A 23,598-nucleotide genomic window follows, 5' to 3' on the forward strand; every position below is an offset into this window, starting at 1 on the left:
GGAAATTTTGCCCCCAAAATGTTGTAGGGCAGAAAACACATGTATAAAAACCAATTGCATTTCTTTATGCTATAACTACACCACCTATAACAGAAAAGAAGGGCAAGACTCCATTTACAATTGCATTAAAAAGGATAAAACAATAAATTTAACCAAAGGGGTAAAATGTCCATACACTAAAAATTGTAAAACATCAACATAATTGGAAAACAGAAATAGAATGAAAGCTTATCCCACATTCATGGATTAGAAGATTGATTTTGCCAGATTCTCCAAAAGTGACCTTTAGGCTTGATGCAGTTCCTGTCAAAGTTCCAATGTTTTCTACAGAAGTAGAAAGAAGTTCCAACATTAATTTGGAGCCACAAGAGACTCTGAAGAACAAAGATGGAAGGCATCACACCTCACGATTTCAAAGTATATTATAAAGCTATGGTAATCAGACTCTGTGGTTGGTCCTAGGATAAAACCAGGCTCATAGATCAGTAGCACAGAATAAATAGCCCACATATGAATCTACATACAAGAATGTGAATGGAAAAAAGATGCTTTTTAAAAAAAATATTGAAGGAAAACTGGATACCTATATGTGAAAGAATAAAATAGAATGCGTTTATTGTATTAAAAAATCAACTCAAAATAGGTTAAAGAGTTAAGACCTCAAAACTGTGGGGCTTGAAAGTTGGTTCAGTGTTTAAGAGCACTGCTTCTCTTGCAGAGGACCTGGGTTTGATTCCAAGCACCACATGCTAACTAACAACCATCCACAGCTCCAGTTCAATGGGATCTGTCACCTTTTCCAGACTTCCATGGGCACCGCGTGTATGTGGCGCACATATAAACGTGTAGTCAAACGTTCATACAATTAAACAAAACAGACAAGATCTCAAACTCCAAAATCCTGGAAGAAAAGAAAACTTCTTGGTAGTTAGTTGGTCCATGCAGTCACTTTTCAGATAGGAAGCCAAAAACACAGACAATGTGGGCAAAAATAAAAAGAGTGGAGCCAAACAAACACCTTCTATCAACCAAGAAAAACCGCCAGCGTAGAGCAACCTATGGAAAGGGAGAAAATGTTTTCAAAGCATATGCCTGAAGATGGTAATATGCAAAATGTATAAGGAATCAGAAAACTCGGTAGCAAATGAAGATATATAAATGGCAAGCATATGTATGAAATGTCATTAACGTGGCTAATCAGCCATTGGGAAAGTGGCGTCAAAAAACCACGAGATAACAGCATGCTATGCCTGTTAAGATGGCATTTAAAAATAAGCAGCATATGTTAGAAATGGTGCAGAGGAAAGGGAATGTTGGTACACACTTTATGGGAAAGTAAGTTGGGGTCCAGCCACAAAGGGAAACAACAGAGATCCCCCCAAAACTTAAAGCTACCCAGCTTTATTTTACCTAGAAGAACTCGAGATTTCCAAGTGATGTTTGCTTAATCGTGTTCTTTGCGGTGTTGCTTGAGGTAGCTGAGATACAAGGACAGTGTGGATGTCCACCAATAGATGAGTGGCTGTGGGGTGTATCACTTAGCCATTTTCAAAAACGCGATGGATCTGTGAGACACGCTAAGTGAAAGAAGCCAGACAGGACAAACGTGGTGGTGTATGATCTCACTTCTGGGTGGAACCCAAAATAATCAAATTCATAGGAACAGAAAGTAGCACTTTCTGTGTCTCTTGGAGTTGGTAGCAGGCAAAAGGAGACTGATGTGAGGGGGCATAACGGTAAGGTTTGAATAAGATAAGTGACATGTTCAGCCATGCAATGAATCTTAACAAAATTAAGATTTAGCTTTGAACACCAACAATACAGGTTGGGCAGAAATAAAAAAAGAATGGGGCTAAGCAAACTAAACTCCTATCGACAAAGGAAAACAGTCAGCATAAGGTAACCCATGTAAAGGGAGATAATGTGGGAATGACACTTTATTATCCTTTGTAACCACAGTGACATGAAACTAGAAATCAATATCAGGAGGAAAATAGGAAAACTTGCCAAAAAACGTTTTAGGGTAGAAAATCCACATGTAAAAATCAATTGCATTTCTCTATACTAACAACACTATCTAGAACAGGAAGCATTCCCGCTTACAGAAGCATCAAAAAGAATGAGATACTTACCATGAGCAATGAGTAGGTTTCTGTGGAGATGTGTACACACACACGGGGAAACAGTACTATATTGTATGCTTGTGAGAGGGTAGATCCTGAATGTTTTCAACACACACGCACACACACACACACACACACACACACACACACACACACACACCACACTGACTCCAGGTAACTATGAATATGCTAAATGACTTGGTTATGGTTATTCCACAATTGTATATGCATGCCAAGACATCAAGTTAGGTGTCTTAAATATATTCACCAAAACAATGAAGACAGTGAATTTTACGTTAATAGTATTTTACCATAATAAGCGTAGTTGGGGAAAATCCAGCGATTGCTACTTGGCCACTTATTTTCTGTTAATACTGGTGTGAGAAAGACATTTTAAAACATACTGCAACCTCTAGCTCACAACTTGCTGGTCCTTCTAAAGAGAGTCGGTGGACCTTTACTAAGTGTGGGCTATAGGCTCTTCAGTCCTAATGACAATTCTGGGGATGTTGGTGACCACCTGTTATACAAATGAGGGAATACATTCTGGAGTGTTTGAATTTGTTGTGGTAAAGTCACAGTTGGTTCAAAGCTAATGTCTGGTTTACACACATGCTACTGCTTTACACACATGTATTGAATGCACTCCCAAGCTCCTTCCAGTATTTTGAGCATAATGTTGCAACCTTGTAGTTTAAAAACAACAACAACAACAACAAATCACTGATATTCATAGTACTTGAAAAGTCATGCTAGGAAAGAAGAAAGCTTAGATTTGCTCAAACCATGGTGTCTTTCTCAGTCCAGAACAGTGGCTCTCAACCTTCCTGCAGCCCTTTAATGTGGTTCCTCCCTGTGACCCCTCAACCATCAAATTATTTTGTTGCTACTTCATAACTGTAATTTTGCTACGGTTGTGAATTGTAATGCAAATATCTGCTATGGGACCCCTGGGGGGTCGAGACCCACAGGTTGAGAACCACCTGTCCAGGTGTTTATCCATTCAGGCAGACATCAGTCACACCGCTAAACCCATGCACTACTCAGGCAGCATTTGTTTTGACTTTACTGACCTCTCTGAGGTCTGTCGGCTGTGACCAGAACAAGAGTGACCAGTGGTGACCGCTGGCCTGTCTTTAGCCTGGATGGTGTTCCCTGTGGAAAGGAAAAACACCCCCAGCCTGTTTAGGCGGAGCATCGTCTGAGCTGCTGCCTGTGTTCAGAAGGGGAAGAAGCCAGAGGGTGGGGTGTGGTTCTGGTCTGCTCTGCCTTCTCTTTAGGGATGTCCCCTTTCACACTCCTTGCTTTCTCTGAGCTGGGGAGAAAGGAGAGGGACGCATGTGTTTTGTGTTCTCCTGTCTCCTGTGAGAGAAGGCAGGAAGGGAGAAGCCAGGGCTGGGGAAAACATGAGCCAGGTTTGACATCTCCCATAAGCCTCACAGAATCACACTCCTCAGTTTCACATCCTCAGTGCCTGCCACGCTCCTCCCTGTATGCTGCGATGGTTCTGAGAAGCTGGGAATTCCTGGTATTTTGCTGTCGCTGGTGGGGCTGGGTTGTTATTTGTTTGCTTTTGACAGGGTCGGCACTATGGAGTCCTGGCTGGTCTAGAAACTGCTAAGCAGACCAGACTGGCCTTCTACTCAGAGGTTAGCCTCCACGCCCAGCTCCTTTTTGTTACTTTTACCGTAGACACAATGTCATAGCCACACTAAAGGCTTTAGACATGACCTGGCCTGGCAGTGACCACCTGCCACCCTAACCTAAAGGACACCCTTCACTTTTGCCCAGGATTATATTATTCTCGCTTGGGCACTTGTGATGAATTAATTTCTGAACTGGTCGCCATTCTGCACCCCTCTCCTCTCTCTGCCGTGGTGACCGTCAGCCACAGGAGATGCTGGGCACGTGAAATGAAACTTGTCTAAAAGGAGATGTGCTGTGCGTCTGAAGACTTACTGACCAAAAACATATGTCAAGATAGCATTGATAATTTTCAAGGAAAAAGTTTCAAGGTATTGATTATATGTTTAAAATATTAAGTATGGCTGGGAATAGACTTCAGGTGGTAGATGTCTGCTTAGCATTCACAAAGCTCCGGGCTTGATTTCTAGCACCACGTAAAGCTGGGTGTGATCTGTCATCCTGGGCATCCCAGTACTTGGGAGATGGAAGCAGGAGGGTCAGAAGTTCAAGATCATCCTCAGCTACATAAGAAGTTCTGTCCAAGCTCGGGCTATGCAAGACCCTGTATATATGTGTGTGTGTGTGTGTGTGTGTGTGTGTGTGTGTGTGTGTGTGTGTGTGTAATATTTATGTGTTTATATATAGTATTAAAATTAACTGCTTCAGTTTACTTCTTACTACAACTATTAGGAAATTTGAAATTGCACGGGGCTTGCATTGTATTTTCCCCAGGCGATGCTACACAGACTTACCACCTCTGCTCATCCTTCTTCCAGTACACAGACTGGATGGGTTTCCCTTCTAGACTGTGTTTTTGGCTGGCTAAGGCTCTCAAAGTCAGGAGAAGCCCCCGAACTTACTGTACTTGGTTTATTCATTCAATAAATACCGCGCCCAGTAAAGGAAGCAACGAGGGAAACGTTTCTTTCTTCTTAGCACCCACTTCCCTCTGAGATGAAGTCTCTCTGACAAGAACACAGCTGCTGCTCTGGCCTGGGACCTTGGGGTTGATCTCCCCTTTAAATTGGGGTGTGTGCCAGCAGAGCCTGTGTGGGGAGAAAAAAAAAGAGTCCTTTGCTTCCATTCATGGACCTCTTGTGGAATTCCAAGTCGCCCTTAAATGTTTTAGGAACAGGGCACACTGTCATGACCTGTCAGCTAGAGAGTCTGAAGTATCAGAAGTATTGCTGTTGTTGTACCCTTTTCAGACTTTATCATTGACATGTCACATTCTCACGAAGAAGCCACAGTCTCCGTGCATGAGGAACTTGAGTTGGGAACAGGGACGTTGACTCTTTGACCTATCAGGAAAGAACATAGAGCTGTCCTCAAGAGCCAAGGAGGGCGCCAGGGAAGACAGCTGGGATGTTTCATGGTTTCCCAGGCAGGGGCCGGGAGGGCTGAGTAGGTTTGGGGAAGGACTTAAGGTGAGAGTTTTAGGAATAGGAGGATCACGAAAACAGGCACAGCAATGCCATGGAATACTTTTAAGAAGGACAGAAGTGACTGGGAGATCCAGGTCAAGGGGAAGCCACTCACACACTCTTGCAGTGTGATATGTAAACTGGACACTGAAACCCTAGTCTCATGCACTGAGGGACCACGAGAGATTTTTCTCATCTTTTGGTTGTCAAAATTTGAAAGTTGGCATATTGGCAGAACATTAAAGCTATGTAACAAAAATGTGCCAAGCACTTTATTTCTAAATAAGTACAAATATAAAGGCAAATAAAACACCACCACCAATTAAAACAACATAAATTGAGAGCAGTGACACACACCTGTAATCCTCGCACTTGGGAGGCAGAGGCAAAAAGATCACAAAAGTTTGAGGCTAGCCTGGTCTAATTGCAAGCTCCAGGCCAACCAGGTCTACACAGACAGACCCTCTCTCAAAATGAGAATTGCAAAAATATAGCATGGGGCAGGAGAAATGGCCTCTTACTGATCTTCCAGAGGATCTGATTTCATCCCAGCACTCATGTGGTGGCTCACAAGCATCAGTAACTCAAGTTCCCGGCTATCTGGTGCCCTCTTCTGGCCTCCAGGGGCAATAAACACACATGGTGCACATACATACGTGCAGGCAAAACACTCATACACATAAATAAAACCACATACATCTTTTTAAAAAGCAATATAATTATCATATTGTAAAAGGGAGGAAGATGCAGAGAAAAGTCTCAGATGACAGCTGGGCATGGTGGTGTGCACCTTTAATCCCAGCACTCAGGAGTCAGAGACAGGCAATCTGTGGGTTTGAGGACAGCCTGGTCTGCAGAGCAAGTTCCAGGACAGCCAGAACTGTTACACAGAGAAACTCTATCTGAAAACAACAACAACAACAACAACAACAAAATCTCAGAAGTCTTTAAGTTCCATTTGACTCATTTATTTTTTATTTTTTATGGGTGTTTTGCCTGTATGTATGTCTGTGTACTATGTGTGTGCCCACAGAGGCCAGAAGAGGGTGCCAGATCTTCTGGAACTGGATTTACAGATGGTTGTGAGTCACCATGTGGGTGCTGGGTATCAAACTCAGGTCCTCTATAAGAGCAGCCAGACAGACACCATAAATGATCACATAGCAGATTAATCCAGCAGTGGCACACATGTGACCTGAGGTCTGAGAGAAGAGTGACATGGAGGTTCTCAATCTCTTCAGGAGCCACAGTGCTGGGAATCTTGCCTAGATGACAAGAATGGATAGGAAAGTGGGAACCCATGGTTGGGTCATTGCCCAGGCAATGGTTATATGGTTCTGCTTGTCTCTTTGTACTTGTGAGTTAATCTGTGACGGCCACTTAAGGTATAGCCTCCTGGTGCATGGCAATGGTTCTGTCTAATGAATACGAGCAAGTGCCAGGAGATGACTCATGGACCAGCGCTGAGGCTCATGGGGTACTTTCCCCACAATAACCCTATGAAATACATGCTGTCATGTCTCCACTTTTACAGCAGAGGGAACTCAGGCCCAGGTTAAATGATTCACTAAATCCACATAGCTGTAATTCAAACCCATGTCCTGCCCATCTTCAAAGCCTGAATCGCGTCTCACTGTGGATTAACTGATTTTTATAGCATCTCGTGCTTGTCATGGTTCTTCTCCCTTGTTTAACACTCGGCGTGGGGCCCTGTGACTCAGCTTGGAACTAGTTCACCCCTGTCAGCATTCGAAACAGCAACAATTCGCTAGACCAAAGGCTCCGCTCCTCACCCCGGTGGAACATATTTATTTATATATCTTCTTCTGTGGTTTTTAGCATCGTTAAAGTGACTCTCCTTGGCCCTGGAGGAAGCTAATTAATCACCAAATATAGACCACGACTTGTTCTTTTCAGCCCTCTGCGAGCTTCTTCCCCTCATTGTGCGATGCCATCTGGTGCTATGAGCTCATGCTTTTTTGTGTCCCTTTGCAGAGCGCCAGATTCATCTTTTCTAAGCCCAGAAAGCGGGGTTGGTTTCAGAGTTTGCGTATGTGGCTTCAAAAGCACTGGAATCTAACGCCTCCTTGTGGATTTTGCCAGTATCACTCCTGAACATTACCACAGGGAACTCCTGCTTTCATCCTCCTCCTCGTAGACTGTACATGAGTAGTTGCACAGCTCTGCCTTCTTCTTTTTTTTTTTTTTTAAATCTTAAGGCCTTAAGATTAAAGAGTTTTGGTAAGGCATTGAACACCAGCAGGTCTTTTTCTGCACCATTTTTGTTAGCTTAATGCATGGACTGTGGGAAGGCAAACATCATCATCATCATCATCATCATCATCATCATCATCACCATCATCATCATCATCATCATTATTTACTCCTGCAAATCTGTTTGAGTTTGACTGTGATGGTGGAACAAGCATTTAAGACCAGGACGTTAGAAGTCTTATGGCTGGTCTCTGACGTGGCTTCTGATCCATCCTTCACTCACACTTTCTCTTCTAATTCTGCCAAAGTCCAGAGTCTCTTTTTCCCTGGGGAGTGGAGCACTGGGAACGTAGGATATTTTCTTGTGCTCTGAGTTTAGGATGTCAGGGCTTCACCATCAGACCCCTAATCATTGAGATCTTCGAGTGTGGCTTGTAGATCTGGTCCCTTCCCTTGCCGCCTTCTGATGCTCGAGTCAGCATCCTTGGCAGTTAAGTTTAGACTTACATCCCAGGGGAGGGAACTGTATCTGGTAATGTATGTGCCACTTACCTCATTTCTGGTACCAGCAGGGCACCCAGCTGCTTGCCTTCTTGCTGTACTCCCGCCTCCCAGGGATCCTGTCTGCTACTGCCAAGAGGCAGAGGAGGGGATTGGTCCTGGGAAGGTTTGCAATGGGCTTAAAAAAGCACATGGTTTCCTAAGTGCAGAAGTTGTTTTAAGGCCAATCTCTGAGAGGCTGAGAAAACTGTTTTTTTGTTTTGTTTTTTGTTTTTGTCCAATTCTGCACCTCATCTCCAGCATGAAGCAGCTTCTAAGAGACGCAGGTGGGGAAAGCCAGGGAGCCAGCCAATGTAATCTCCAAATAACATGTATAGACAGGTGCAGAAAATACACAGACGGAATCCTCCACCACAAAGCAGCTTTGTTTCCAAAAGTGCTCATGTCCGTACTAAGTTGGAAAAATCAATTTTTCATATTGAATTGACCATATATTTTAGAACAGTAACAAGAAGTAGAAATCTGTATGACTCACATGAGTTTCTAAAAGTTAAAGAATTCGGTCTGTCTAACAGCATACACATTGAGACTTGCTTACTTCCTTGTACTGTGGCCTCAGGCTAATTATCTAGCCGCCAAACTTCAGACTTTTTCTGTTGGGTGGAAATAATTATACTTGGGGTCATTGATGAGTATTGATTGGATTCCTTTTGCATGTGCATGTGTGTGGTGTGTGGTATGTATGTGTCTCCCGTTGTGCGTGTGCAAGTGTGTGTGCATGTGTGTAGAAGCCAAAGGTTAATTAATGTTGGGCATCTTCCTAAATTACTCTCCACTTTAGATACTGAGGCAGAGGACCTTACTTGAACCTAGAACTTGCCTATTTGCACAATAGTTCAGTCAGTCATCGTGCACTGGGGCTCCTCTCTCTGTTTCCTAAGTGGGTTGCAGGTGGGCCGCTGCACCCACCCAGTATTTATGTAGGTGTTGGGGAGCTGCCCCAGTCATCAGGCTTATGGGGCAAGCCCTTGCCCTGCTGAGCCATCTCCCCGACCCCTCCCCGTGGGTTTTTTTTTTGTTTTTGTTTTTGTTTTTGTTTTTTGTTTTTCGAGACAGGGTTTCTCTGTGTAGCTTTGCGCCTTTCCTGGAACTCACTTGGTAGTCCAGGCTGGCCTCGAACTCACAGAGATCCGCCTGGCTCTGCCTCCCGAGTGCTGGGATTAAAGGCGTGCGCCACCACCGCCCGACTCCCCGTGGGTTTTTGACAGAGGGTTTTTCTGTGTGCCTGGAACGATCAGATCATTTCTGTCTTCTATCCCATATATGGTATGCTGCATAAATTGAATTTTGTATAGTGAATCAATTTGTATTCCTGAGAAATATCTCATTGGGTCATGATGCATGGCTTTCTAAAATGGTGCCGCACTCAGACTGCTAGTGTTGTGAAGGAATTTTGCATAAAATATATTAAAGAATGTAACGTATTTTCCTGGAACTGGGGAAGTGACTCACCTGGTAAGTATTGGTAAGTGTATGAGGACCCAGTTTTGATCTGCTGAACCCACGGTTTTTCTTTTAAGAGCTGGGTATGGTGGTGAAGGTTGTGATGGTGAAGGTTGTGTTGATGGTGAAGGTTGTGTTGATGATGGTGAAGGTTGTGATGGTGAAGGTTGTGTTGATGGTGAAGGTTGTGTTGATGATGGTGAAGGCTGTGATGATGGTGAAGGTTGTGTTTGTGATGATGAAGGTTGTGTTGATGGTGAAGGCTGTGATGATGGTGAAGGCTGTGATGATGAAGGTTGTGTTGATGGTGAAGGCTGTGTTGATGGTGAAGGTTGTGATGATGAAGGTTGTGTTGATGGTGAAGGCTGTGTTGATGGTGAAGGTTGTGATGGTGAAGGCTGTGTTGATGGTGAAGGCTGTGGTGATGGTGAAGGTTGTGTTAATGGTGAAGGCTGTGTTGATGGTGAAGGTTGTGTTGATGGTGAAGGTTGTGTTGATGATGGTGAAGGTTGTGTTGATGGTGAAGGCTGTGTTGATGGTGAAGGTTGTGATGGTGAAGGCTGTGTTGATGGTGAAGGCTGTGGTGATGGTGAAGGTTGTGTTAATGGTGAAGGCTGTGTTGATGGTGAAGGTTGTGTTGATGATGGTGAAGGTTGTGTTGATGATGGTGAAGGTTGTGGTGATGGTGAAGGCTGTGGTGATGGTGAAGGTTGTGTTGATGATGGTGAAGGTTGTGATGATGGTGAAGGCTGTGGTGATGGTGAAGGTTGTGTTCCCAGCACTTGGAAAGAGGAAACAGGTTGACCCCTGGAGACTTGCTGCCTGGCAGTCTAGCCAGTCTACTCAGTGAGTTCCAGGCCAGTGGGAGGTCCTGTCTCAAAGAAAGAAAGAGAGTGAGGGAGGGGAGGGAGGAAGGAAGGATGGAAGGACAGAAGGACAAAAGGGTAGATAGTAATGAGGAGTGACACCCAAGGCTTTTTCCTAGTCACACACGCACATGCACACCTATGCACTCACACATAGGCACACATAGCTTCATTTCTTGTGATGTCTTGGTTTCAGACCCAGGTAGGAGGCATTTTCTCCACTTCTGTTTGGTTTTTTGTTGTTGTTGTTGTTTTGTTTGTTTGTTTGTTTTTTGAAGAGTCTGAGGATTGCTGATTCTTCTTTAAGCATTTGGTAAAACTCACCGGCCAAGTCTTAGGTCTTTCCTTACAGGACAGGTTTTACCAAGTTAATTACAAACTCCCTCCCCTTCTCATTATGGATAGAATCAGATTAGATTACCTGTTGCCTCGAGTCAGTCTTTGAGTTTGTGTCTTCCTGGGAATGTTTTCTGTCCAATCTAATATTAGTGTTGGCAGGTTTCCTCCGTATTTATTTCTGTAAGATTAACTTCCTTTCACTGTCTGATTTTTTTTTTTTATTTCACTTTGCTTTTTGACTTCCTGGAAGTCTACCCACTAGAGATTAATTTGTATCTGTGAGGATTCTCTAGTTAACAGCTGCCGGAGGTCAAAGGGCTATCACACACTCATGCTGCTTTTACAGTTAGTTCATGAGATGCGTTTATTTGAACAACCGGCCATGATGACTGACCCTGAGCGAAGTATGTTTTGTTTGTGGTTGAGTTTTAAGAGAGGAACAATGCTGATCATAGGATTCAGAAGGCTTTAGAAGAACAGACACATAAAGTCATTCAATGAATGCACTGGGCAGGAGGATGAGGAAGAGGGCTGAAGATAACCCAATGGCTAGATGAGGCCGTATCAAAATTTGGGACTGGCCAGGCCACCAGATGAGGGGAAGAAAAGAATTCCTTTTCCACCAAGACTAAAGTCTTTCTCAAGATTCACAGTTCAAGTCAGCAACATTAAGGAGTGACCCCAGCTGCTGGAGGACTTAAATAGACTTTTGTTTGGCAATTATAGCTACGCCCTAAACCACCATGTGACTGTGGAAAAAAATGTCTCCTAGTTTCCAAATAACACATATATTAATGAATTTTTGGGGTGAAACTTAATTGAGAGTTTGAGACTAGATCAAATTTAGGGAAGGCATTGAAGTGTTGATTTAAAATTCTAGGCTGGTGTTCTTCAACCATTTGTACATTTTAGCACATTTTCCCCCTGAATAGCTTTGTGTTTAAGTTGTACAAACTCATCCAGTATTGAAAGGCATATATATATATGTATAAATTTAAATATATGTATGTATATACAGTTATAAAATGCATTTAAAATGGAATGTGATTTTTAAATCTATTTTAAGGTTTTGTATTTTGCTGCCATGAGTTGCCTCTGTTAATGACAGTCATCAGGATTCCTTACCCCTTTCCCATTCATTCCCCGGTTTAGGATAAATTATTTTGCCTTGGGCTCCAGAATTCTATTCCAAATGAAAAAGCTAGCAAATCACATTTCTTATTTCTTTCAAGGTATTGCACAGCGATGCACAGCTATCAAGTACCACTTTTCTCAGCCAATCCGCTTAAGAAACATTCCTTTCAATTTAACCAAGACAATCCAGCAAGATGAATGGCACCTGCTTCGTAAGTATTGCTGGGAAAGGATTAGACAAGAAGAAGAAGAAAAAAAATCCCCACCTCCCTCTTAAGTTTGGATGGAAAGTTGTTTATCCTATGTGCCCTCTGGGCCCCGCTGAACTTGGTCAAACACTCCAAGCATCAGTTTGCTGTGTTGTGAACACACTGTGTTCACAAATTCAAGTGTGAGAAAAATCAGGTGTCAAGCTCCACAAGACAGGGCTGTGTGCCTGTCGGCCTGAGTGGCATTGCTAACTAACTTGGGGTAGCTGAACATTTTTTTTAAAGTTTTATTTTTAATTATGTGTATTGTGAGGGGGTGTGTGCATGAGAGTTCAGGTGCCCGTAGAGGCCAGAGGCACCACTAGATCACCCGAAAGTTGGAGTTATGGGTGGTTGTGAGCCACCCAACATATGAGTGCTGGGAACCAAGCTCAGATCATCTTCAAGATTAATATGTGCTCTTTAGTCACCACCCATCTTCCTAGCCCATCTCAGTTTGTTTTTTTTTTTTTTTATTTTTAACCAAGTTAGTGGGTATAAGGACTTGCCCTGAATGTTATACCTTCATTGCACTCATTTTTTCTTTATATAATATTTATTTTAGCTACTGTGTTCAGCTCAGATCATTGTATTTCTGCTGAAATACCTTTATGAATGCATGTCATAATTTTCTCAGAGGGTGTCTCTTACCTCTACATCTCAGTGGAAAGAACTGCTCTCTTTCACTGTCAAGGAGATGTGGAAGTCTAGATAAGATCACGAAATGTGAAACTCAAAAGGGTGGATATTTACCTGAAAATTGTTGATTCAAGCTGCTTAGGGGCGGGCGACATGTGAAAGCAAAATAAGACACTGAGTCCCCCCTTCCTGTGCACCTCAGAGTCAGAAGTCAGCGTTGCCGTCTTTTCCAGCGAGCAAGCCGTGAAGAGTACTGTGGTCATGTTGTTTGGTGGAGAAAGCCACTGTAGAAACGGTCTCATTTTTCCAGTAAATGGTCCTGTAGAGCAAAAGGCTCTGCTCCAATTCTCACTATAACATGGGGCCTCATATTTCGCCACCGCAGTGGTCTAATATAAATATTGATGACAACTTTAGGACTGAGAAAAATCACTGGATAAAAGCCACACAGTGGTGGTGCATGCCCTTGATCCTAGCACTCAGGAGCCAGAGGCAGGCGGATCTCCAAGTATGAGACCAATCAGCTCTACAGAGTGAGTTCTAGGATAGCCAAGTCTATAGAGAAACCCTGTCAAACAAAAGTCATTGGATAAAACGTGGTTCATTTTCTGAGAGCAGGATAGATTTCTTGAAAGTTGTTTCTTGCTGGCAAATGTGAGCAAGCACTTCTCAGTAGACCCATTCAGTCTTATCTGAGTGGTCTTTCTTTTTTCTTAACCCCTTATGAGCACATTTGATGGTCTTTGTCTTAAGTGTCTATGAAGACCAGTCTCCTTATTACTGACTTTGGCCAGATAGAAAAATTACTGCAAAGGACCTCATCTCTTTAACTCTCCAAGTTTGGGCCTCTTTACCCAGTAAGGCAGTGATTTGAGCATTAGCCTTGGGGGAGTTTCTAAGAGAAAGATGCTTTCAGTGCCCAAGTACCTGGCTGTTTCTAAGACAGCCATGCTTGGTGATCTGTACCACATTTCTCAGTAAGGACACCACCATGTCTGGAACTGGTGCCAGGCCCGTGGAGGTTATGTTTGATCTTTGTGTTTTTGTAGTAGTCACAGAAGACAGATTTTTCACACCTCAGGGCCTTGGGATATTATAGCAAATGACTGAACTATTTATTATTAGTCCCTCTCCGTGTATGTGGCCATCTCCAAATTCTTTGTACCCTTGTACCCATAACACTAAATTCAGCATATTTAAATTATTACTCTCCATGACCTCTTATTTTGTGATGTATATTTTCTCTTCTGAGGGGAAAAAAAGCCCTATTTTAATTCAGAATAAAAGATTTAAAAGCTCTGAGATTGGAAATAAGGACTCCCTTTGAAGAAATAGAGAAAGAAATCCAGCTGGGCAGTGGTGGCACACACCTTTAATCTCAGCACTCAGGAGGCAGAGGCAAGTGGATCTCTGTGAGTTCGAGGCCAGCCTGGTCTACTGAGTGAGTTCTAGGACAGCCAAGGCTACACAGAGAAACCCTGTCTCGAAAAACCAATTAACCAACCAAAAAAAAAAAAAAAAAAAAAAACCGCTGGGCGGTGGTGGCGCACGCCTTTAATCCCAGCACTTGGGAGGCAGAGCCAGGCGGATCTCTGTGAGTTCGAGGCCGGCCTGGGCTACCAAGTGAGTCCCAGGAAAGGCGCAAAGCTACACAGAGAAACCCTGTCTCGAAAAACCAAAAAAAAAAAAAAAAAAAAAAAAAAAAAAACCAACCAAGAAATAGGAAAACCCGCACATGGCTAAGATGCTATGGCCAAGATTGGAAGCTACTGTAGCCAATCTTCCTTCCACGCAGTGCCCTTAAGCTCATCCCACAGCAGCAGAGAAACCCAGCTGTTTGCTGAGATCTGCCTGCACGTGTCTTTTGTTCAGACTTGTTGCCTGGCCTTCGGGGCAGCAGGTGTGTGTTTGGGAACTCTTGTTTTAAGAAGCATCGTAGACTCCAAGCATCTAGGTCAGAGCTCTTTTCAGTTGGCTTTCTTCCGAACAAAGAGAGGAACAGAAGCAGGAAGGACAGAAGGAAACAATGGAAAAGTCAACTAACCAGAAGGCGGGCCACCTGAGTGTTGCCAGTGGAAGGCACATTTCTATAGAGACCAGTGGTCCTCAACCTTCCTGATCCTGTGGCCCTTTAATACAGTTCCTCATGGTGTGGTGACCCCCAACCATAAAATCATTGCCATTGCTACTTCATAGCTATAATTTTGTTACTGTTATGAGCCGTAATGTAAATATCTGATATGCAGGATATCTGATAAGTAACCCTCAAATGGGTCGTGACTAACAGGTTGAGAATAGCTTGTATAGATGTTGCCAGTTAGGCATACGGTGGAGACTTGTCCCGTGGGCATAGTCTCTTTAGCCTGGGTAAATAGGTGAATTGGTGCTCTGCTTGTAAGACTTGTCCCATGGGTATAGTCCCTTTTTAGCCTGGGTAAATAGGCACTCAGCTTGTGAGTCTTACATTTAGTGGTGGGAGGGTGTTTATGAGCAGCTAGCTGTCTCAATCACACACTGTAGGCTCCTGCTTCCTTCTCCATGGTGGCGTCACTTTCTCCCATTTTTCTTAAATACCCGTTGAAAGTAGACAGGAGTAGCTAGGAATGAAAAATACAAAACTAACTGGCATCTGGGATGCTCAGACAAAACCCTCTTGTAGTATAAGCTTGCCTTCTAGGCTCTTTCTTCCAAAGAGGGAGAGAAGCCGGGTTAATAACAGCCACTGTGGTGTGGCGACCTTGATCTGGGTTGCTCTTTGAAGGCTGAGAATGTGTCTCTTGAATCCTCCTCACCCCCTTTACTATGTATCTGGTTTGTTACTCACCTTTACCCTGGGTTGTCCCCTCTGAACTGACTTCACGGATACAGAGGGGGTACACTGACATCGGTTACTCATCCCAGAGTGAGAATTCCCCCAATCCCCCACCCTGCGGGCCCCAGGCCCTGCCTGTTTCTTCTCACAAGGCACATGGAATTCAGTCGCTTCCCTGCCCCCCCCCTCCGATTTTGACTCTCTGTTTCTGTCTTGAGATTAGATCTAAGAAGAATAACAGCTGGCTTCCTGGGCATGGCGGTGGCTGTCCTGCTGTGTGGCTGCATCGTGGCCACTGTCAGCTTCTTCTGGGAGGAGAGCCTGACCCAGCACGTGGCTGGACTCCTGTTCCTCATGACAGGTATACTGCACACCATCGGCTTCCTCTCAGTGGCCCAGCATTCAGCACGGTCGTAACATGATTCGTTTTGTTTCCATGGGTGGGAAGAGAGCAAGCAGAAGCAGCTCACCCAGCTCTCCTAGGAAATACAGAATTCAAAGGGAACAGTGTCTAAAGGGCATTGCCTATTTTCCTACGGTAGCATTAATAGGTCAGAGGAAAGTGTCCATTAGAGCCAGTGCTGGTGCCGGGTGGCGGTGGCACTTGCCTTTAATCCCAGCACTCGGGAGGCAGAGCCAGGCAGATCTCTGTGAGTTCGAGGCCAGCCTGGTCTACAGAGCGAGATTCAGGACAGGCACCAACACTACACAGAGAAACCCTGTCTCGAAACAACAACAGCAAAAGAGCCATCCAGTGGTGATATTTTTTGTCTCATTGTTTAATTCTGTGTCTTGAATTCTAGCTTGGACTCTTGACAAAGATGGGCCGCTTTTTCTCAGGGTTGCTCAAAGAGAGGAAGTTGAATAGCGGCAAGTCCCCTCCTGGTACATGTACCGGGGGTGCTGTCCTTGGCATCACTATTGGAGGACTTACTGTGTTAGCGGCTGTTCTCGGTCTTAGACACCACACAGCTTCTCTAGCGTGCGATGTCGCCGCCCATTTTTATCGTGGAGACACATAAGAAATGATCTGTGATAGCAATAAAAGCTGTGAAGAAGGTGAGCAGTGTACAGTCGGGCTGGGTGATGCTGACGCAACCATTTCTGAGTTAAATCATGAGAAGTGGGCAGGCAGAAGTTGGCAGAGAACTGTGGGCTGAGGAAGCCACCAGCCCCGGACTTCTGGGCAAGAGTGAGGTGAGCGTGTTCCGACCAATAGAAGGAAGAGCAATAGGAAAGAAACCACACAAGGTGGGAGCCGTGGTCAGGGACCAAATCCTTAGAGATCTCTTAATAAAGAGAAGAGCATGGATTTGAAGTAAAGGTGATGGAAACTGCTAGGAGGTTTCATCGAAGGATGACTTTACTTAAAACCTAAGGGGTGTGGAGACATGGTTAGGTTTTTTTGGTTAACAAGGATATTTCTGTCTAAAAGGGAGGTGGGAGTTGGGTCAATGACTAGTTGAAGGTAGCCACAGAGAAGAAATGATTTTCTTTTCAGCCTTTATCAGGAAGTAAAGGTGTGAATAGTAAGAGAATGCCAAATCAAGTCTCACAAAGTTGTCCCAGCTTAAAAACCAACACAACTCTAGGTGGCCATTTCCACTTCCCTGAGGTTTTGGTACTCAAGTGACCGTGACAAGATTTTTTTTTCCCCAATACTTCCCTCTATTATGGGGGATTTATCAAGCCTGTGTCTTGGCAGCAACATGCCTCCAGGGCTGACCCCACCTGGTTTTGTGCTCTATTAGCATATACTAAGTGCACGAAAGAATGGGTTTCAGCGTGGTCTTCTCGTCCACGTCCACGCCATCTTCTCTACATTTCTCTCAGAGTCAATGAATGATACGTGGTGCTTCATTTCTAGGGTCTCACCTCATAGCCTTGACATGACAAACAGCTTCCCCTTCCTCTTTACTCCACTCAACTCCTTCTCCATGCAGGGCTGGGGCCTTGTCTCTGGACTGTCGTAAGCACCCCCGACAAAACATTCAGACAGACCACAGACTCTGCATTGTTCGGAGCAGAAAGCCAAGTCAGTTCTTCCAAGTTTAGCGGGAGAGCCAGGGACGTAGTTCAGGAAGGCTTGAAGCTGGTTCCCAAGGTTTGGAAGAGGGATTTGAACCCTTAAAGCCAGACTCTGGGTTCATGTCTATGAGCAGCCCAGACAAAGTGGCCAAATTGTTCAAAGATTCTTCTACGCCTGGCTGGGGCTTCGTAGTCAGTAAAAATCTCCTCCTTTTCTCTCCCCTTTATGAGTTTTTGGTTTCCAGCCCAAAATACATGGAAGAGTTGTAGTTTGCTTTCCTGTAGCATTTTTTTTTGTTGTTTATTTGTTTTTCAGATAGAGTCTTGCTATGTAGCCCTGGATAGTCTGGAACTTTCTATGTAGTCCAGGCTGACTTTGAACTTGTGGCTGTCCTGCCTCTGTCCCCTGAATCTTGGGATTGCAGCTATACATTGTAATGCCTGACCACTTCCCCCAAACTCTTGAAAGGCCCCACACCAAAAGTCACAGAAGGATTATTTTATTTTAAAGGTCATTTTTTTTAAACTAGAGGTGATGCATGAGTAACTAAGGATGTTCAGAATATGAAACAGCCGTTAGTATTGAAATAAATCACAAGGCCACACAAGCCAGGCCTAACAGTTCTGGGGAGGCCAAGGAGATGGTATTTACAGAAAGGAAAGTGAAAATCCAGTGTCTTGTCATCACACAGAAGAGTTGACAGTTTTCAGGGTCCTGTGTTCTTCTGTCACTTGAAGTGGGATATAGGAAGGTTCCTTTTGATTTTGTTGCAACAAATAATGCCTCCAAATTCCTCCTAGGACACCAAGATAGTGGTTAATCCAACAATGAGATAGCTTGGCTGGAGCACCTTCACTGGCAGTATTGGGCCGTGGAAACACTGAAGGGTTAAAAGAATTGATTTTAATTAAGCAGGCTGCCTTCAGCAGCTCTAGACAGCAGCCCTCCCACAGATTTTTGATGCTAAACTTAGCCCCTTCTAATATGCTGGCGTCTTCATTCTCTGCCTGAACTGATTAGCTAGCCCTTCAATGGGAACCCCAGTGATGTGACAGCTGAGCTGTTAAGATGAGAGGCACAGAACAGCCTTCCTCCTTCAACTGCGTTGTCCATCGACCAGCCTTGAAGACTTGCAGGTGGAATGATTCCTTCTGGACCATCAGTCTGCATCCGAGAGCTGGGCTGCAACCCCATGTGCCTGACCCCTACTCTCCCGCCTTGCCAGGGTTCCTGGAGAAGGACCTGGGGCATCACATTAGACCTGTGATTATCACATGCTCTGAGGTTACACACTCAAACCCAGTGGCATTCTCGGAGGACTGAGTCAGCGAGACCCTCCTTTTCCGGCTTTAAGCCCCTGCCTGTTGCTAGAATGTACTATTTTCAGTGTGGTGTGAATGAGTACTCTATCCACATTGAGTGAATGAAGCATCTGGGTTGGGGAGATGGCTGACTCAGCAAAGACACACACACACACACACACACACACACACCGCAAAGCATGAGGGCCTCCATTTAATCCTCAGAACCCACATAAAAATAGAATTCTGAATGTGGTGGTGTGTGCTTGTAATCTCAGGGGTCGGGAGGCAAAGGGTGAAGAGTTTCCAGGGATAGTTGACCAGCCAGCCACAACTACTTGGTGAGCTCCCAGCCAATGAGAGCCCCTGTCTCAAGGAAGGTAGAGAAAGTTCCTCAGGGTTGTCCTGAGCCCTCCATAAACACGTGCACTCTCACACACACAAGCATATACATGTAGACATATGCAAAAAAAAAAAAAAAGAGTAAACGAAGCATTCTGTTAGATGACAGTAGTAATTTAGCTGTAATTGTTACCATTAAAGGGTTAATTTGTTCAATATTTCAATTTTAGTATAATTTTTATCTGTTATGGAATTTCAATCTGTCTTTTATTGCATTTTAAGGTGTGTGTGTGTGTGTGTGTGTGTGTGTGTGTGTGTGTGTGTGTGATGTGGTGTGCCACCGTGTGTATGTGGGGGTCAGAGAATAGCTTGCGGGATTCAGTTTTCTCCTTCACCATGTGGTTTCCCAGGATGGAACTCAGGGCTGGACAAGCAGCTTCATCTGCTGAAACCTCTCCCTGGCCCTTAGCTATTTTTTTAATACACCGGAAGTCTTCCTATTTGAAGAAAGCTTGTATTCCATTTTCCTCCCTGGGTGCTGGCCGGTCTCACTCCCAACTGTACTTATGGTCCTCCAAAGGCTGACACCTTCTGGAAGAGCACACGTGGCATGTCATGTGACCCCCCATACTGACAGCAGAGTACAGGCAGCCCCCCCAAAGCATCAGGAGCAGCCAGCCCCCACCCTGGCCTGACCCTTCCTTTGCTTCCGTACATCTAAGTAGAAGGGGTCTGCTGTCACAGGTCTTATCCTAGAATGATCTAGGCTGTCCATCAACTACAACCCTAAGCCACAGACACTTGATACATTATCTGAAACCCTGGGGACTCAATGTGCTTTGGAATTCAAGACCTAAATATTTTATATTCGTAAGAGCATATGGCGGGCACCTGTGGCCTGTGTTATCTAACATGTCGGCAAGGTCTGGGGCATTGTTGCAAAATCAAATACATGAACATTTCTGCAACAAAAATGTATGAAATAGTCACACTAAGCAGGGCCAGTGAGGACCTCAGGGCAGGGCAGCCTTTGTCTCTAAAGGAAATGGATGCCATATTGCAGAAAAAGACTAGATTTTTTTTTAAAAAAGGAATTGCAGATCATGGATCTTTTCATTGTGTTTGTTTACGTATGTTTTTTAAGTTTGGTCTGTTTCCAGTAGGCCCGCCACATCATTTAGTTAAGACGACGGAGGTGAGGCTTTTTGAGTTCATCTAGGTGAAAAGGAACTAGTCTTTTTTGCTGAAAGGGTGAAAAGACCGGAATGATGGGCAGGCTATCTTTTGAAGGCACAGGGAAAAGAAAATCGATGTTTATGCCTCTGGGTGCTGTAGTCAGTTGTTTATCAAGCAGGCTGAGCCGAGGAAAGCAGCTTCTACTCTTGAGCCTTTTAAGCACTTCAAAGGAGGGAGGTCAAAAAGAACGGGCCTCGGTTAGCCTAATTACATCTTCCAAGCTGGCCATGGGCACCTCCGAGGTTTTAGGGCAGGAAATAGGGCTGATGATCTGGGACGGTGGCACCGATTGATTTGCTGTCCCGATCTAAAAATATCCCCTCCAGTCCTGCCCTTCTATGATGTCATGGTGTGTTCTAATTAAGAATATCGGCAGAAAACCCTTTAATATTTTATAGGAGAAGTAGCCGCATACACGGTTGTCAGGAAACCAGTAATTATTCACTCTTTGAAGATACTCTCAGCTAGAGCCAGGAGCAAGCTCAGGACAGGGAAACCTCTCTCTCTACTGGGGTCACTGGCTGGGCTGGAAGTTTGAGCTTATTGGAGGAGAAGAGCGAGGGCAGGGAGAGCGGGATTGAAGAATGGAAAACTAACCTTTCTTCCTATGGGTCCTCAAGATAGACCTTGGCTTTTTTGAATTTTTAAAAGCAAACATACCTGCATACTCCTCTCTGTCCCTTGTATGAACTCGATTGCTACTGATAAGAATGCAGTATGACCTGAAATAACTTGATGAGCAGGTCATTCCCTCTTGGGGCAATTTGGTATGAACTACTTTTTTTTTTTTAAGTTTTAAAAAAAGATTTACTTTTATTGTGTGTCTGAGTGGTTTTGCCTGCTTGTGTATTTGTATAGTATGTATGTGCATGGAGTGCCCAAGGAGACCAGAAGAGGGCGTTGGATCCCTGGAACTGGAGTTACAGATGTTGTGAGCCAACATGTGAGAGCTGGGACTCAAACCCTAACCCTCTAAGACCAACAATCGCTTCTAACCACTGAGCCGTCTTACCAGCCCCCCATGAATTACTTCTTAAGAGGGTTTTAATCAGTTAATTGTAAAGTTCAGTTTTGTTTAGCAGGCTTTCTTGACTCTATGAGCGCATGCCTGGTAGCCACTGTGTAGAAATTACAGGTAATCCAAGAGGTACCTACTGTCTTTGCTTGCAATGCATGTTGGGAAATGGTAGAACACTTTGGGTCCCAGATCTAAGGGAATCCCATAAAACCACCTCTCATCAAACGAGAACTAGGTCCAGGACATAGAAGATAAGAAAGAAGTGCTAATATACTACATTAAGACAGTGCAATCTTGCTAAGACCTGTAAAAGAAATAGAAGTATACTCTATTCAGTTAGCAGACCCAAACACACTCAATGCTAAGGGTTAAGTTGAATCTCCCAAAATTTATATGTTGAATTCCCAGCCCCTAGGATCTCAAAGTGTGACTTAACTTGGAAACAGGGACTTTAAAGAGAAACGCACATCAAATTAGGGCAACATGTTGGGTCATAAGCCGGGTAGATGGTGTTGGTCTTGGAGAAGGGGAGATTTGAATGGTTACAGATGAAGTGGTGAGGAAAAGGCAGCCATGTCCAAGATCAGGTGGTTTCAGAAGCAAACCATTATACTGATGCCTCAAGCTTAGATTCACAGTCTCTGGAATGCTGAGAATAGAGCTTTCTTTCTTTCTTTTTTTAATCCTCTCTGTCTGTAGTTCATTGCTACGGTAGCTTTATCAAGCTCATACACATGAACACTATAAGATGCGTGAGGGATTTAAAATCAAGCTCATATCAAAACTGGCCTAAACTATAAATCTGGCTGCAGTCAGTAGGCATGCCTTTGTTATTTAAAACAAGGTTTTTTTTTTTCCTCTGATGTGATCAAATTTAGGATTTAGGATTACTTGTTTGCTTTGAGACAAGGTCTCACTATGTAGCTCTGGGTGTCTTGGAACTCACTATGTAGACCAGACTGGCCTCAAACTCACAGAGACCGGCCTACGTCTGCCTCCCAAGTACTGGAATGAAAGGGGTGATACACCCATACACCCAGCTGGATTTTTTTTTTTTTAAATCTTGAATGGGACAAACTTCTCTTTACAAGATCTTGTAAAAGTTTGTCTTCTCTCACTACATTTCCTTGTATTGACCATGAATAAGCCTTTCCATTGTACTAAGAACAGCAGTAGCCATTAGGTGTTTGTAGACTTCCTCAGGACATGAGGGTCTGGATGGACTAGCTCCTCCTGTTCATCTCTCCTTGGGTTTTGTCTCATCTAGAACAACTCCAAGAGCTTCTAGAAGGAGAGAAGACACCACTGGAGGCAGAGGGGACATTGTGAGAAGAGGGTAGGGCAGACAGAGGACACCTGAGTGGGCCAGTAGACCTGGCTCTCCCTCATGCTATGGCCCGTGAGGCAAGGAGATAGCATTTCATCAGTTTGATGAGTACCTCTTGCCAAAAGGACCTGAGTGGCCGGGAGACACATGTGGTATTTCATGGTAAAATAAATATAGGCAAGGAAGAAAAAAAAAAGGTAAGAGAAAGGGACAGTCAAATTTGTAAGATGTGTTAGCATTCCGTAGCGGTGACAAAATGCCTGGGTAAATCAATTGAAAAGGAAGAAAGGTTTTGTTTGTTTTTTTTAGGTCCATGGTTTCAGACTTTTCAGTCCAGGGTCTCTTAGAGCTGTTGTTTTGGGCCCATAGACAGAATAAGCCCATGGAGTTCCAATAGCCCCTTCGAGGGGGCTGTGACCCTGTGACCTAATTTTCTTCTGCCATTCCCCATCTGCCAAAGATTCCACTGTCTCCCAGTCATGCCCACTGTTAAATATAATAAGAGAGTGGTCGGCTCCAGAAAGAGATTGACACATAATCACCTGCCTTTCCCAACTGGCCACTCCATTTATTATTATATTTAACATTCGGTGCTGTGACCTGGAAAAAGAGGCTAACACTAATTCCCCTCCCCTACTGCTGTCTCCTCTTTCCTCCGGACTTTCTGGCTCACGGGGTAATTATGTGTCAGCTTCCTTTCTCAGGCCCGTCACTGACATACAATTATTATTATTATTATTATTATTATTATTATTATTATTATTATTATATTTAACACTCACAAGCTGATAAACAACAGTTCAACACGTGGCTGTTGATGGACATTTAAACTCCAAACCATAACACAATGCAAGTT

General features: G+C 44.0%; 1 protein-coding gene across 2 annotated transcripts in view; it reads left to right on the forward strand.

The window, feature by feature from the left end:
* The window catches only part of Tmem178a (transmembrane protein 178A), a 59,410-nt gene that overhangs the window by 30,784 nt on the left and 5,028 nt on the right, over positions 1 to 23,598 (forward strand). For both annotated transcript variants that reach the window (XM_052746390.1, XM_052746391.1), the window contains exons 2-3: positions 11,889 to 12,002; positions 15,713 to 15,850. In XM_052746390.1, the coding sequence (XP_052602350.1) occupies positions 11,889 to 12,002; positions 15,713 to 15,850 (252 nt within the window). The remainder of the gene's footprint in view (positions 1 to 11,888; positions 12,003 to 15,712; positions 15,851 to 23,598) is intronic.

The sequence above is a fragment of the Peromyscus californicus genome, unplaced genomic scaffold, assembly GCF_007827085.1.
Source record: "Peromyscus californicus insignis strain IS unplaced genomic scaffold, ASM782708v3 Scaffold_1__1_contigs__length_55948999, whole genome shotgun sequence".
In the NCBI taxonomy this organism is placed as follows: Eukaryota; Metazoa; Chordata; class Mammalia; order Rodentia; family Cricetidae; genus Peromyscus; species Peromyscus californicus.